Source organism: Aspergillus piperis (genome assembly GCF_003184755.1).
Source record: "Aspergillus piperis CBS 112811 unplaced genomic scaffold BO85scaffold_15, whole genome shotgun sequence".
Classification (NCBI taxonomy): Eukaryota; Fungi; Ascomycota; class Eurotiomycetes; order Eurotiales; family Aspergillaceae; genus Aspergillus; species Aspergillus piperis.
In genome coordinates this window covers 339,077-352,298 of record NW_020291605.1, presented here as the reverse complement: position 1 = coordinate 352,298, position 13,222 = coordinate 339,077, and the positions used below count along the sequence as shown (strand labels likewise).

The 13,222-nt window shown below is 46.7% G+C and overlaps 3 protein-coding genes across 3 annotated transcripts; 2 read left to right on the top strand and 1 right to left on the bottom strand.

Moving 5' to 3' along the window:
- Positions 1-530: 530 nt before the first annotated feature.
- Positions 531-2,045, top strand: BO85DRAFT_74008 (tRNA (carboxymethyluridine(34)-5-O)-methyltransferase). The gene is made up of 3 exons (XM_025665634.1): positions 531-898; positions 987-1,111; positions 1,301-2,045. Exons 1-3 carry the CDS (start codon positions 773-775, stop codon positions 1,791-1,793), a joined length of 744 nt encoding a protein of 247 aa, XP_025513474.1. The 5' UTR covers positions 531-772; the 3' UTR covers positions 1,794-2,045.
- On the bottom strand, positions 1,914-3,257 carry BO85DRAFT_74031 (MYB DNA-binding domain protein). Its single transcript, XM_025665635.1, has 2 exons — positions 2,576-3,257; positions 1,914-2,508 (listed from the first exon to the last, which is right to left on the bottom strand). Exons 1-2 carry the CDS (start codon positions 3,052-3,054, stop codon positions 2,106-2,108), a joined length of 882 nt encoding a protein of 293 aa, XP_025513473.1. The 5' UTR covers positions 3,055-3,257; the 3' UTR covers positions 1,914-2,105.
- Positions 3,258-12,514: 9,257 nt separating this feature from the next.
- Positions 12,515-13,126, top strand: BO85DRAFT_73944 (uncharacterized protein). Its single transcript, XM_025665633.1, has one exon. The coding sequence runs from the start codon at positions 12,730-12,732 to the stop codon at positions 13,042-13,044; it is 315 nt and encodes a 104-aa protein (XP_025513472.1). The 5' UTR covers positions 12,515-12,729; the 3' UTR covers positions 13,045-13,126.
- The last annotated feature ends 96 nt before the right edge of the window (positions 13,127-13,222 follow it).

Genomic DNA, 13,222 nt, shown 5'->3' with positions numbered 1-13,222 from the left:
CAAGGAATGACAGGAAATGACATGAATAGACTGGAATCCTCAGTGAATTGCAATGTAATATCCAAGGTCAGGCTATTCATCATTCATATAATCAAATTGCCCCGCGAGGGGCTTCTTCCACTATAGGAGAATGTACAGAATTGGGAGGGGCCACAGGTGCGTTCTTGAATAGCTTACAATGTCTGGAAGGGGGTAATTATGATACTGACCAGATCAAGATGCCTTCCCAGATGGAGGAAAGCTAGAACTTATATCGGAGCAGTGGCTGTTGATATCTGATATCAACGCCGAGAGGAATTGACAAGCAAGGGAATTGCTGCTACTAGTCTTAATGTTCCTGATAAATCGTGGGGATTGTTTGCTTCCTTTGATGCCAAACCGCCAATGAGCACGTGGTGTACGGTAACTAACGTGATGATTAATATTACATACAGTGGGCTCTTAGGTAGTATTACCGATACCATACAGCATACAGTGCGAGATGACGTCTTGTGTGTAGAAGGAGAAATTCGGCCCCTCCTCCAAACATCCAAATTTGTTTCGTTTCTTTGCACGTTTTCAGCTCCAATCATTCAATCAACTTCTACATCGCACTGCAGTTCAGAGATCTGGGTTGCTTCCAAGCCTACAGCCGGCTTGCAATAATCTCTAGAGAACGACCCCGAAACTCTCGTAGAAACAACACATTTAATTTCTATCGTGGGAGGGGTATCTGCAGGATCAGTGTTATTCAGTGTGGGAAACCAAGAGGGAAAACCACCAACAAAAAAAGATGGCTGCCCCGAATGTTCCAGCCCTGGCAAACATCCCCTCGGCTGATCAGGAATCGTATGAAGAGCAGAATGTCCATGAAGTGTACCAACAAATTGCCAGTCATTTTTCCTCCACTCGTTATAAGGTACTACCGCTTCTTTTCCTGCCGAACTCAACCCCCCTCCTCGATATTCCAATTGCAATCTGGGGATTCTGTGTTAACCCTTCGACAGCCTTGGCCCATTGTGGAACAGTTTCTCAAAGGTTTAGAGCCCGGTTCCGTTGGTTTGGATGTGGGATGTGGCAATGGCAAGTATCTGGCCGTGAACCGCGAGGTCTTTATTGTTGCTTCGGATAGGTATGTTTCTTTCCCTTGCAGAATATCTCGTCTCGTCTTGGAATATTGGATTTCAATTTCAGTTTTGTTTCTTTCTATCTACCGTACTTCGTATATGGGTATTCTCATGTCATTCCTGTCCCAAAAAGAGCCTGTGGTACGCAGGCATATACCTCCCATTGTATTCAAAAGCTGATCATTCCATGTCAGATCCGCGAATTTGGCCCAAATTGCACAAAAGCATCAGCCACATTCAACCATCATAGCCGATATTCTCCACCTCCCACATCCTGATTCCTTCTTCGACTTCGCCATCTCGATTGCTGTCGTCCACCACCTGTCCACTCCTGAACGAAGGGTTCAAGCTATTCGCGAGATCCTGCGTACGCTGAAACCTGCTACCGAAGATTCTCCGGGTGGGAGAGCGCTGATTTATGCTTGGGCCCTGGAACAGAAAAGCAGCCGTAGAGGTTGGGACAAAGGTGATCCGCAAGATATAATGGTTCCCTGGGTCATGAAGGGAACCACTTCTGCGGACGCTCCTTCCAACGAGCCCAAGGTGTTCCATCGGTTTTACCACCTTTACAAGGAGTCGGAACTCCAGCAGGATATCAACAAGGCGGGAGGCCATGTCCTGGAATCAGGATATGAGAAAGACAACTGGTGGGCGATCGCAACACGGATAAACCCAGGATCACCATGAGATACATGAATGCAGTGGGATCATCGAGATCCAGCCTCGAAGCCCGTCTCCCACATCTGCATAGCACTCACGACAGGAATGACGATACGAGCATTGGACTCGTCAAATTGAGGCCTCCTCTCGAAGGTGCCTTTTCATGTGTAGCAAGATCAAAGCCAGATGAGGATAATGAAAAACGCGCACACACGCACTCGGAAGAGCTCTTATATGACAAGCCCTCCCATGAGTGAAGAAGATATACCTCCAACCAGCGCTATGCAATTCGTAATAACGCAAAACACACAGGCATAGACATCGTTTTCTTCATACCCTCTACGGGAGGGTTCGAGGGGGCAGACCGAGGTTGGGTCCCAAATGACCACTGTGACCACCCAGGTCCAAGGGTCGCCCCAATCTATAGGGTTCGCGAGGAGCCGGAAAAGTTGGGTGCGGTGCAAATGCAGGAACTCCAGCGGTAAGTTCTTCCACCGAAGGAAGTTGCGGCGGAGGAGGGATTGGACGAGATGTCGATCCTTTTCTCGGTCGAGCTAGAGACGTGCTGGCTCTGCGAGTTCGGGGCGCTGGTGGATCTATGGCGGTACTTGATAATGAGAATGGGACTACTCCCGCTCGACGCGCCATTTCCTGTTCTCCCAGTTGCCAGTGCATGGCTTCTGCAGCCCTCCACGGAATGGCCATCTCCTCTGCTACCTTTGACCACATCTCTGCCTTGAATCTGCAATGACAATCAACAACCGTTTGATTAATCTCGAGGCACCGCCTCGCTGTCGCATAGAACATACCTTTCATATAACCTCGCAAGTTTGTTCTTCTTGTCCTCATCCCACTCACTTCTGCGTTCTAAATAATTTTGATAATGTAGACGGCAACTGATGGCACTTCGGCCAGGAAGCCGTTTGCTAATATCCTCCCATTTCATGCCACTCCCTCGTAGCTCAATAATCAGGGCATCTTCCTCCGGGGACCACTTGGATTGCTTCTTAGCCGGCGACTCTGCTGTGTGGGCAGGTTGAAGGCGCTTGGCAGGCACCGTAGCCGGGATCTTGGACGTAAGCTGGGGCACTGGAGGGACCGAGGACAACGACGCTGGGGCAGCCACTGGCAACGTCGGTGCCACCGAGGGTGGTGGGATTGCGCTGGGTTGGTAGCTAGGCGCTGTAGTCACCGAGGCGGCTTCCTCTTCATCCTGAGGCTTCAGCAGCAGTGAGATATCCACTTTGGCGGGAGGAGGCAAGATAGCGTGATTTTGTAACGCAATCATATGCGCGGTTCGCAGCGGAAAATTCCTTTCTCAAGTAAAGATATGTATAGCAAAGAGCACCATATGCCAAGATGTATAGAAAATGATAGCTCAGAAGCCCAACCCGACTAGATGCAGAGGTGAAACGAACTGAGGGAAGGGAAGAAGTTGTAGGATAACGAGAAGATGAAAGAGATCAAGAATATATCAACCGAAAATAGGAGAGAGATAGCCTGGGTTACCAAAGACGTCCCAACCAGTGAGATGAATTAGTACCCTTGTTGAACCTTCTTCTGTTTTCCCGGAAAAAAAATCTCCACTAGTTAGTGGCGAGTGTATTGGTGGCACTGCGGCAGTGTCGATAGGGTAAAATAAGAGAGGCCGCCAGTTAAACTCCGAGACTGTTAGAGTGGGTGTGCGAGGAGGAAATGGATGGAAAGCAAAGCGATAATGCAGACAAGAGTATTCGCCTGGCGACTGTCATATATAATGACGGGGCCTTCAGGTCGGAGAGAAAGTTGATATGTCCGATAGGTGTCGAGGCGATAGCGTCAAGCTGGAATCGAGCGAGATATAGTAGGGATCAAAATATAGTATGTCTGAACAGTGAAGAGAATACTTCTGGGGCTGAAGAATGTACTAGAGGTAGCAGTGGGCACCAGTTAAGTATAAGCAAGAGTCAAACAGAGTGGAATAGTCAACGAGGGTAAATGGAAGAAGAAGAAGAAGAGGTAAAGAAGTAGAAGACGGGAAGGAAAAGAGAGTCAGGGAAAGGGAGAAAGGGCCAGACAAGACAGATGAAACGTCTGGAGATGCATAAGAAGAGAGATCATCGGGGACCGTTGACAGCTGGTTGGCGCAGCAAATAAGAAGCTCAGCAGTAATATTGCTGCTATGGGGAGGGAAAAGGAAGCTAACGAAGAGGCGAGGCCAGGGCCAGTGGGTTCGAGAAACCGTTTAATAAATAAACATTATTACTAGAGATCATTAGTTAGCGGTCGTTATTATTTTCGATTCTTTTTATTTAATTTTATTTTATCCTTTTTCTTTTTTTTTCCTTTTTTTTTTCTTTACCCTTTCCCCTCCCCTTCTTCCTATCCTATTCCGTTTTCCTGTTCTGTCTCAATCCCAGTTGCCCCTCGAGGGAAAACCGTTAATCCTCCCCTCCTCCTCCTCCTCTCCTCCTCACTCACTGCCTTTTAGTCCAATAGTAAGTCAGACAGAAAGGGTTAAGGTCCACGCCCAGCCGTCAAGTCACAACGGAAGAGTATCAGATACTGTGGTGCTTCCATTAGTGGGATCTAAAAGTAACCTATTTATCTATCTGGTACATTGGCTTGACTACTGTCTGTGGGCGCATAACAAAGTCAATAAGGAGGGAATAAGGAAAAGAAGGGAAAAGGAAGAAGAAAACTACAATAAAATAAATCAACACTGATCATCATCATCATGATAATGAAATGATGAGATTCATCTTTCCCTCAACAATAATCCCACCCCCTCCTCCCCATTCAGAGCAAGAATCAAAACGGCACTGGGCTTAACCAAAATAATAATTAAAATATTATTATCAACGCGGCGATGATTATCAAAACGGTTCCACACCCGGGTACTATACTTGACGGGAAGGGCCTTACTGGCGGTCAAACCTCTCCGGAAGAACGTTCGAGCCCAGCCTCGGTCATGTTAATGACTCGGTTGGTTGGTTGGTGAGTTGGCTGGCGAAACAGGATGGATGCAATCAACTCCGTCCTAGCCTTACCTAAGGTACCTGCCCACCTCCTACCAAGACTTGTTGACTGTCTGCTCCGAACTTACCCAAGAAAAGCTCAAGCTGGGACGCGAGTCCCTTTTAGGTCGACCATGATGATAATCGTCAACATCATCGTCGTCATGACCATAAACGTACTGATAGAGAAAAAAAAAATACAAATATAAATGGATAATAAGAGTGATATTAATGCTGTGAACAGGATGGAGACACACAGTCGATATTAACACACGACGATGCTCTATTCAGGTGCGTTATCCTGCTCACTCCGGGTGTAGGTCGGTTGGTCCTTTCGAAGTATAGATAGTAGTATTGGTACATAGATGTCTTGTCTGTGTTTTTTATACCCGAAAAGCGTTTTTGTGAGTTGTAGGATGGAATACTTCCTGGCATACGCATGAAGGGCAGAACAATCGAAACTGTCTTGTGCTGCATCTTAATTAAGACCGCATTATCTTCGAACTTTCCTACTGATCCTAACTCGAACTCGGTTGGTCCATTTGGGGTGCTTCTTAGGTGCTTTATGTGGGTGTGGGAGGGAGGAGGAAGTTGCGTACGGAGTATATGCATAGCACACTGTTCGGTAGCTCTCAGGAGGGGCAGCATTGGTATTGCTAGAGAAGGAAAGGGCAGTGAGCAGCAAGTGTCTAAGCCACAGGTGGGTAATAATAGTGGGTAGGTGGTGGGGAGTTGTTTTTCACTTGGCCTTGAACAACCGGGAACCCCGGTATAGGACCCGAAGGTTAGTTAGGGTAATTGTCTTGAACAGAAATTAGGAGGAAATAATCTCATTAGACGGTTGAGGAGCATGGTTCCTCCCTGTGGAGAAGACCACCGCCCTAAGCCGGGAAGTGGAATGGTCTTAAAAGCTCCAACCAGAGGGCGAAAACGGCCGATAATGGGGAGCATGCGTAACGACGACGGCGTCAAGTCCCCAGAGGAGGCTTTGAACCACCACCCGCCGGCCGAAACGGCGAAAAAGGGAGAGGGGATGTACTTTTCACTTTGACTTGGAAAAGGACGGGAAGGAATCGGCTGACTTTCTGTCATTATTACTCTTTAGGGAGCCAAAACTAATGCTAGCAGATGGTAAGAAATTCAGTGCTTTCAGAGAAGGACCATAGTATAAAGCTCATTTACTCGCTTCCCGTGTTCTCACAAATTTTGTTACTTATTTATTCCAATTTGTTTCAAATTACTGTTATTTTTCTTTTTTCTTTTTTCCCTTTTTTTTATCCTTTTTGTGGAATTTCCGGTTTTCTTCATGGTATTTTTGATTGGGCGCCGCTCAATCTAATTAAATTTCCGAGGCCCAACGGCCATGGGTTGCTCCAGCCAATTAGTCCCAGACCGTCTGGATGGATCTGTCAACGGCGAACGAACCCCAAGCCTGGAACGGCAAGTATCGTCCTAGGTAATATCGCTAGCCAGGCGCTAACTAGGATCCGGGGTCTTTTAGCACCAGTTCGCCTCGTCCACCTTTCTGCACTTCATGCCTTAATTGACTGGCCTTATCGGTCCAAACGTCAGCATAGTCCCATCCATGATGAATATCTTTCCCGTTCTTCGGGTAAGTCTGAGCGTCCATGTTGTGACCAATTTAGATTGACTCATTTGGCTGCCTCACAGCCTTGCCTTTTTGATCAGTTCAGATGAGAGTGGAAGTAAGTAAGATTATGAGTGAGTATTTTGTAGTGATGAGATCCGTCCCTATGAGATCTGGCAGCTTTCAGCAAGGGAGTGAAAGGAAAAAGTGATACATCCACTCGTGGTGCTGTCAATCAGGTGACAAGGCGGCAAATGGTTCTCTGCCGAGCCTGCACTGGTGGATCAACGCGGGTTCATCTCTCGTAAGTGGGCTTTTCTGTTCCCTTAATGTTCTAAGTGGTAATATGAAGCTTCGCTTCTCTGTTCCTACTTTGTAGCTAGGTGCGTCCTAAGGTTGTCTTTAGTGTCCATTTACCTATTCCGTCAGGCTAGCAGAGATTGGAGAGCGGTCTTTGCTTTTCTGCTGTATTCTAGTTATTCTTTGAATTTTCTTGCCTTTCCCTGTTTTTGCTTTTTCTTGTTTTGTCTTTCCATCTCCCCCATCTCCCAAAAGCATGTGCAGGCAAGGTTTCTACCCTTATCCCTGTCGGATTTGACGCACTTATTCTCCGAACCCATCAGTCAACATGTCAATGACCCTGTTACAAGCAGAGAGTGATATGGGTATCTTGTCAATACTACTAACAAAGTACTGACAGTAGTGGTAATAACAAGAACGCAAAGATTCTCCCACCCAATCAGCTGGTATAATTAAGATGAGCTATTCAGGCATTTGCATTTGTTTCTTCTGGGTCTTAGATGTATGAAGCATAAGAACCCTGATGTAGGCAAATTTGTATTTTTTGGTCCTTTTCCTTTCTTCAAACAAGAAGAACAATTGTATGAGGTTTGATTTGGATTTCTATGATATTGGTACCATCACCTCGAGTCTATTGCCTGTTAAAGGAGGGGCGCCATGGTGCCATAGGAGAACAGGTGGTACCATATCTCACTCACTATAGTGTACAGTATACACGACCTTCTATTTCGTCTTGTTTTTTTTTTTTTTTTTTTTTTTTTTTTTTTTTTTTTTTCTGTACCTCTCAAAATCCAGCGCTTGTTGCCGAGAATCTTGGTCGGCGACAAATTATTGCCTGGTTGCAAAGTCCGCTGTGGCTCTTCGAGTTCTATTCCTGTGGCAGATACTATGGGGTCATAGGTTTCGATTACCGTCCCGTTAAACCCTCACGGATGACGGTTGAGATTTCGCGATCTCCGGGTCTCGATGGCTCCCATTTAATTAGGAACTGTTGATCGTTTGGGCTGGAACCACAAAAGTGCTGGTACGGCGTGCTTCCAGACTCGCTAAACCGAACTGATTGCCGCCAAAGACGCGTCGGTCTCTTTTCTCTCTGCGCTTGTCTCTGGTACTATGTATCCATATGGCAAAGATTGATGGGTCAATGTTCCATTCACATCGTCTTCAACACAGTAGGTCCTTCACACTTGTGATTTCGGGAGGAGGGGACGAGGGCCATGTGCCGTTCGTCTCTCATTTCTTTTTGACTGGCTTATTATGCCAATATTTTTTTTTCAATTAACTCCCGTCACCTACCAGTCCTAACTAGGAGCTCACTGCTACCTACATACTACTAAGTAGGTAAGGTAAAGTAAAGCATTCCCTTTTCAAAGGTATAATTAACAGAGAACCATCTTCTGGTTCAGGGAAACAGAGGGTAACAATGGGTATGTTTGGGTAAAAAGAGGGAGGGCTGCGGAGAACCTGGATCACAGCTGGACATCGAACGACGGGGCCAGCGGGAACAAGGGGTTTCCCGCGCAGCTGCAAGCCTGCAAGATTACCTAGGGACCAGTGGAGACGGGTCAAACGGTGGCTTGCCTTAAAAGCATTCTTCCGACGAGAGTGGCGGAGGCACCAGAGGCCATCCATGCCCAATCAGCACCAGCTTGGGCCCCGTGTTGACAGGCTAAGTGGGACCGACAACGCCAGCTTAGTCCGTTCCATTACTCAGTGACATGGCAAACGCACTGGCGGTCGCAGGGCGCGAGGCTTGATTTCGAAGCTCTCTCTCTCTCTCTCTCTCTCTCTCTCTCTCTCTCTGCCTCTCTCTCGCACTGATGGGCCTTATTGGGAGAGGGGTGAAGGGGCGGATTACTCGCTACGAGGCTTCTTTAGCCTAACTGTAGTTAGTTGTGTACTATACTCTTAGAAGTACTAGTAGTCCCATTTTGCCCCCCCTCCTCCTCTCTACTTTCCCCTCCTCCTTCCTCACCTCTATGCTCCAATAATCTCCATTCCCCTTCAAACTGGCTCTGTTCAGCGTTGAGTGTTTACTACTACTTGTAGTAAAGTAGTAATTATAGTTAATTGGTATCTAGCAGCTATCTAATCACTCTCACCGGTAATCAAGCCGTTGTCTAGTATACACTCCAATGGGCATTACGTACAACTCGATGTGGCAACGCAATTCGCATCGTAGGTAGCTGCGTACCCTACCTACCTCAAAAGTATCCATGTACCATTCTACCATCATGTGTAGTAACTTCATGTGCAAAGTAGCTTTCAATTTGCGTTGCCTTGAATTGATTACACTTGCCAATGGCTGTTCTTCCGCTTTCCTGATTTTCTAAACAGCTCGGTGCGACTCTACCGACAAACCATGGAAAACAGGCTGCGAATTTACCAATTATAGTTTTGGCGAACGAGCAATCCATGAAAACACAATGGCATCCAGGGTGACGCAGAAGATGCAGTCCACCTACCATGGAACCAGAGGCGGTAAGTCACCGCCGGATAGATCCATTCGGAGAATTCATGGTTCTGAACGACGCAAACATGGGCCCTTTCGTGACGCGAGCCATGTTACTGTAACACATCCAGCTTTGACCCGATCGATAAACATCATCATCATCATCATCATCACTATCATGGCAACCTCTCTATGAGGCCTTTTTTTGCTCTTCTGTCGATTGATCTTGACTTTTATCGACAAACACTCTGCTTTCGCTCTCCCTTTCATCATTCTCTTGGATTTGTCCTCCAACAATATTGCCCAATGACGATGATGATGCCACCGTCCATACCAGGCGAAACACTAAGTATAGCGTAAACAACTGTGGGTTATGCTCTGCCGTTGGTCTAGAACTTTTTCGTGCATCTACTACAATATTCTCTTCTTGTCGAAACGCGTCAAGCTGCTGCTTGCTGAGTCGAGTCTAGGGCCCGAACGAACATGATCCAAATCCCGATTGTGGCCAGACTAAGTGCTTTCCCAGCCGATCATCATAACCATCACCCCTTATGATAGTTGACTAGTACTTAGGGGCCAAGCAAAAAGTACTATAGTCTCTGCTGCTAGTAGTAGTGCTAGTACGGAGTACTCAAGTCTTCCACTGCGTAACGGGTGGCCAGATGGCAAGATCAGCCTCCACATCCGGTTGGTTGAAGAAGTAGACCTTGACTTGTTGCGGTCTATCGCCCCTCCCCTCGTGTTCAAGGCAAGTTCGGAGTTACACGCGCATGAAGTTTGTAAAACAATTCATTTATTTATTCATTCTGTTTTTTTTCTTTTCCCACTCCATGTCTCTTGCACTTCGGTCAAAACAGCTGTAAACTTTTGAAGCTTGTTGTACAACAAGCAGATCAGTCCCCGGCCGCTAGCATTGGGAGGGGGTTCAAATGTCTATTAGCATCCCAATGAGGGTTCAGGAAGCTCGCTCATCTCCGTCTTTACCGCATCTGAGCATACTCGGTACTCAACCAATGTTTAGTAGCTTTGAACAAGAGCTCACTGAAGTGGACATCTGGTTAAGGCGGTCACACTCCGACCCGCTGGGCACTTTGAGCCGTCGACGGGGCTACATGTCTTTCTTGGGAAGGAGACGGATCTTTTCTCCAGTCTAGAGCGCAGTAAGTACGTCTGTTAGCGACGTTGACCAGAAAGTCCAAACGGCTTCGAGGGTGGTTGACAGCCGTCATTGGACCAACGCCAGTGGAGTCGGGCAAGGATTCCATTGCTGTATCTATTCCTGGCTCGCAGTGATCGTCGCAGGAAAATGTCCGACGACCTCAAAGAGGGCCCTCTCTTCTCTTCCCCCCACACACCCATGGTCGCATCCTCATGTCCGTGTGTCATGACTTGAGGGTTCGGTTCTACCGCTTCGGGGGCCATATCTACTTGTCCCCCTTTCCTTTCCGCGCTCTATTTCCTATACATCTCCTCGGCCCATCTGCCAGATAGAAATAACTGCAATGCCGTGATCTAGATGCCAAGACTCGGCTATGGCTGAAACTGGGAAATCATCATCGGACTTGTCTTGTGGTGCTTGTTTCATTTTGGGGAATTGTTACGATCATCCTAGCCTATCCATCCCTCCTTGGTGGTGTGATATTTTTTTAACTCAGCTAGCCCGAGTGACCGATAATCTCGATAGTCGATACTAGTAACCCAACTCTATCCATGTCCAGGCAACCTTATCCCTTCCTGAAGATACGTACTCCAAAGTTTCAATCGCATGGTCTGTGCCTGTGGGGTAGGCAGGGCCAGGGTGGTAGTAATGGATACTAGGACTTTGGCGTGACCCAACAATATAGATAGAGAGAGAGAGAGAGAGAGTATGTTACCGGGAATTCTGTGGGCAAGCATGCTGCCGGGAGAGGAAACAGAACAACGGATAGGTTTCAGTCTACAAATCAGACATCGGAAGGCTTGCATTGGGCTGGAAGACAAATCGAAACGGGCATTGGATCACCGCTTCGTGGCAAAGCTGAAAGGTGGTCCCGTGGCTATGGAGCCTGGAGCAGAACGCTTGATACTCGCTCGGCGCTGCCCAACCTGAGTGGATCTCCGAGTCAACTGGAGGCCTAGAATTGGCTGCCACCGAAGCAGGTACTTTGTTGGCATCAAGATGCGAACTTTGGAGGGAGCTTGCAATTATCCCAACTCTACTCCGGTATCTACAGCAATACGCTGTACTACCAGATGAATTGATTCCTTTTGATTAGGTGCCCATTTGCTACGGTAGTAACTAGTGGTATTAGTACGTATCCATCATTTCCAAAGGCCATGGTATAGATTAGATATAGCCCAGCTTCAAAAAAGGGCGAGCCTCCGTTCCAACGAGTGCTGATACTCGCATTGTGTGATGTATAGTGTGTGGCTTTCCGACTCCGCAATTATCCCTCTGTAAGATGATTAGGTAGTCAGTAAGTGATTTAGGGAGCTTTATCTCACGTTCAACCCTCGCAAAGTGGGTTTATGTGGATGCTGGCAAAGGAACTCAGCTGTCACCTTCCCAAGGCAGACTAAACAAGACCCATACAAAGTCCATGGAAGAATTATCCATGTCTTTTTCTTCCTTCCCTTCTCCTGTTCGTTGCCTTGCTTCCATGTCTTTTCATTTCTGTTTTGCTTTTGCTTTTTCGCCCCCTTCCCTCTGGGTATTTGCTTGTTTTGTATACTCCATATACTGTAGGCCCGAATTTTGGGAGTATCTTTAGTTTTTCGATCACCCCCCTCCCTTCCTTCCCTTTCTATAGTTTCTTTTTTTTATGCAGTACTTTGTATGACCTGTTCTCAATTGCCGGTCTCTGCATCTGCATCTACTGGTGCGTAGTTGGTCAGTCAGTTAGTTACTGACCTGCAGGAAGGAATTGATGGTGGGACCTATCTACCACCAACTGTATCCTACCCCTCCCCTTCAGCCGATCACTCACAGCTGAACACGAACAAACGAACCTACCTTTATGCATACATACTATACTACTGGGGATACCTAACTACTTGCGCAGTAAGTCTTCCTACCTTTTGCCTCGACAGCACAAGCCAATAATCATTTTACCTTTAATGGCAATTGAACAAACCCAAGGCAAAGTAAGTATCTACTCACTAGATAGATGTGTCTGGAGTAGAAAGAAAGCTAATCACTAAGTCATTAACTAAATAACTAAGGCAAAAAACCGACCGAGCAAAACCCGGTACTGGTACTATCCTTCTACTGGCAGCGCCGTCCCAGCTACCTGGATAATATTAATGTTGAATGGAGAGCTAACGTAAAGTAAATAAATATAAAAAATAAGAAAACCGAACCAAACCGAACCCGACCTACGGAGAACTCCGTTAGTTACTTTAGCTACTTATGGAAATTTTGGCAGACAGGTCACTCACAAGAGAGAACGCAATTCCGCGATTGAGGTACTCCGCCCGAATCTATCATCCACTTTTGCGTTCTTTTTTTTCTTTTCTATAATTCTCAAGTAAGGGTTTTCCGACTTGGTTAATCTGCAGGAAACCATGGTTCGTCACAGATTAGATGCAGGTTTAAAGTGTTATCTAACAACTTCCTTCGTAGTTGGACTTTGATTGCTACGGAGGAGAATGGCCCGATGGGTCAAAGGTTCGCTAACCATCCATTTCACATGGGAGGGAGACAGAGAGCGAGAGCGAGAATGGTGTGAAGTAAGTGGTTACATTATTTACTTTGTGAATGTAAAATGTAAAATGGAAGGTTTTGGATTAGAACCAAGGATAGAATGGCCCCTCTGTCTTTTTTGGAATTGCGACGCTCCTGGACTGGGTCTCAGCTCTCTTACCTTGCTCTGTGTATGTTCGTCTATCATTCTCTCTCCCGAATCAGACCATGTGGTCGGTCAGAAGGAAAGAAAGTCGAAAGACTTGACTAGACTAAACTAGAACACAGAGAGAGAGGACCGACCCAACGGAAAGTTTTGTGGTGAGATAGCCGATAGAGATTGACTTGGAGCGTGAGATTAATTAAAGCTCGTCCCGGTGTCATCAATATATGATGCCGGTCTAGTTCTAGTTCTAGTTCGAGTCTAGTATCTATCTAGCTGACGATGATGAAGAAAAC

What these genes read in the sequence shown, in the direction of transcription:
- BO85DRAFT_74008 (XM_025665634.1), top strand. Translation starts at nt 773, where the DNA reads ATGGCTGCCCCGAATGTTCCAGCCCTGGCAAACATCCCCTCGGCTGAT. An exon ending in TTTCCTCCACTCGTTATAAG is followed by an intron (nt 899 to 986) that starts GTACTACCGCTT and finishes ACCCTTCGACAG; the next exon opens with CCTTGGCCCATTGTGGAACA. An exon ending in TTTATTGTTGCTTCGGATAG is followed by an intron (nt 1,112 to 1,300) that starts GTATGTTTCTTT and finishes ATTCCATGTCAG; the next exon opens with ATCCGCGAATTTGGCCCAAA.
- BO85DRAFT_74031 (XM_025665635.1), bottom strand. Translation starts at nt 3,054, where the DNA reads ATGATTGCGTTACAAAATCACGCTATCTTGCCTCCTCCCGCCAAAGTG. An exon ending in CTTGCGAGGTTATATGAAAG is followed by an intron (nt 2,509 to 2,575) that starts GTATGTTCTATG and finishes TTGTCATTGCAG; the next exon opens with ATTCAAGGCAGAGATGTGGT.
- BO85DRAFT_73944 (XM_025665633.1), top strand. Translation starts at nt 12,730, where the DNA reads ATGGCCCGATGGGTCAAAGGTTCGCTAACCATCCATTTCACATGGGAG.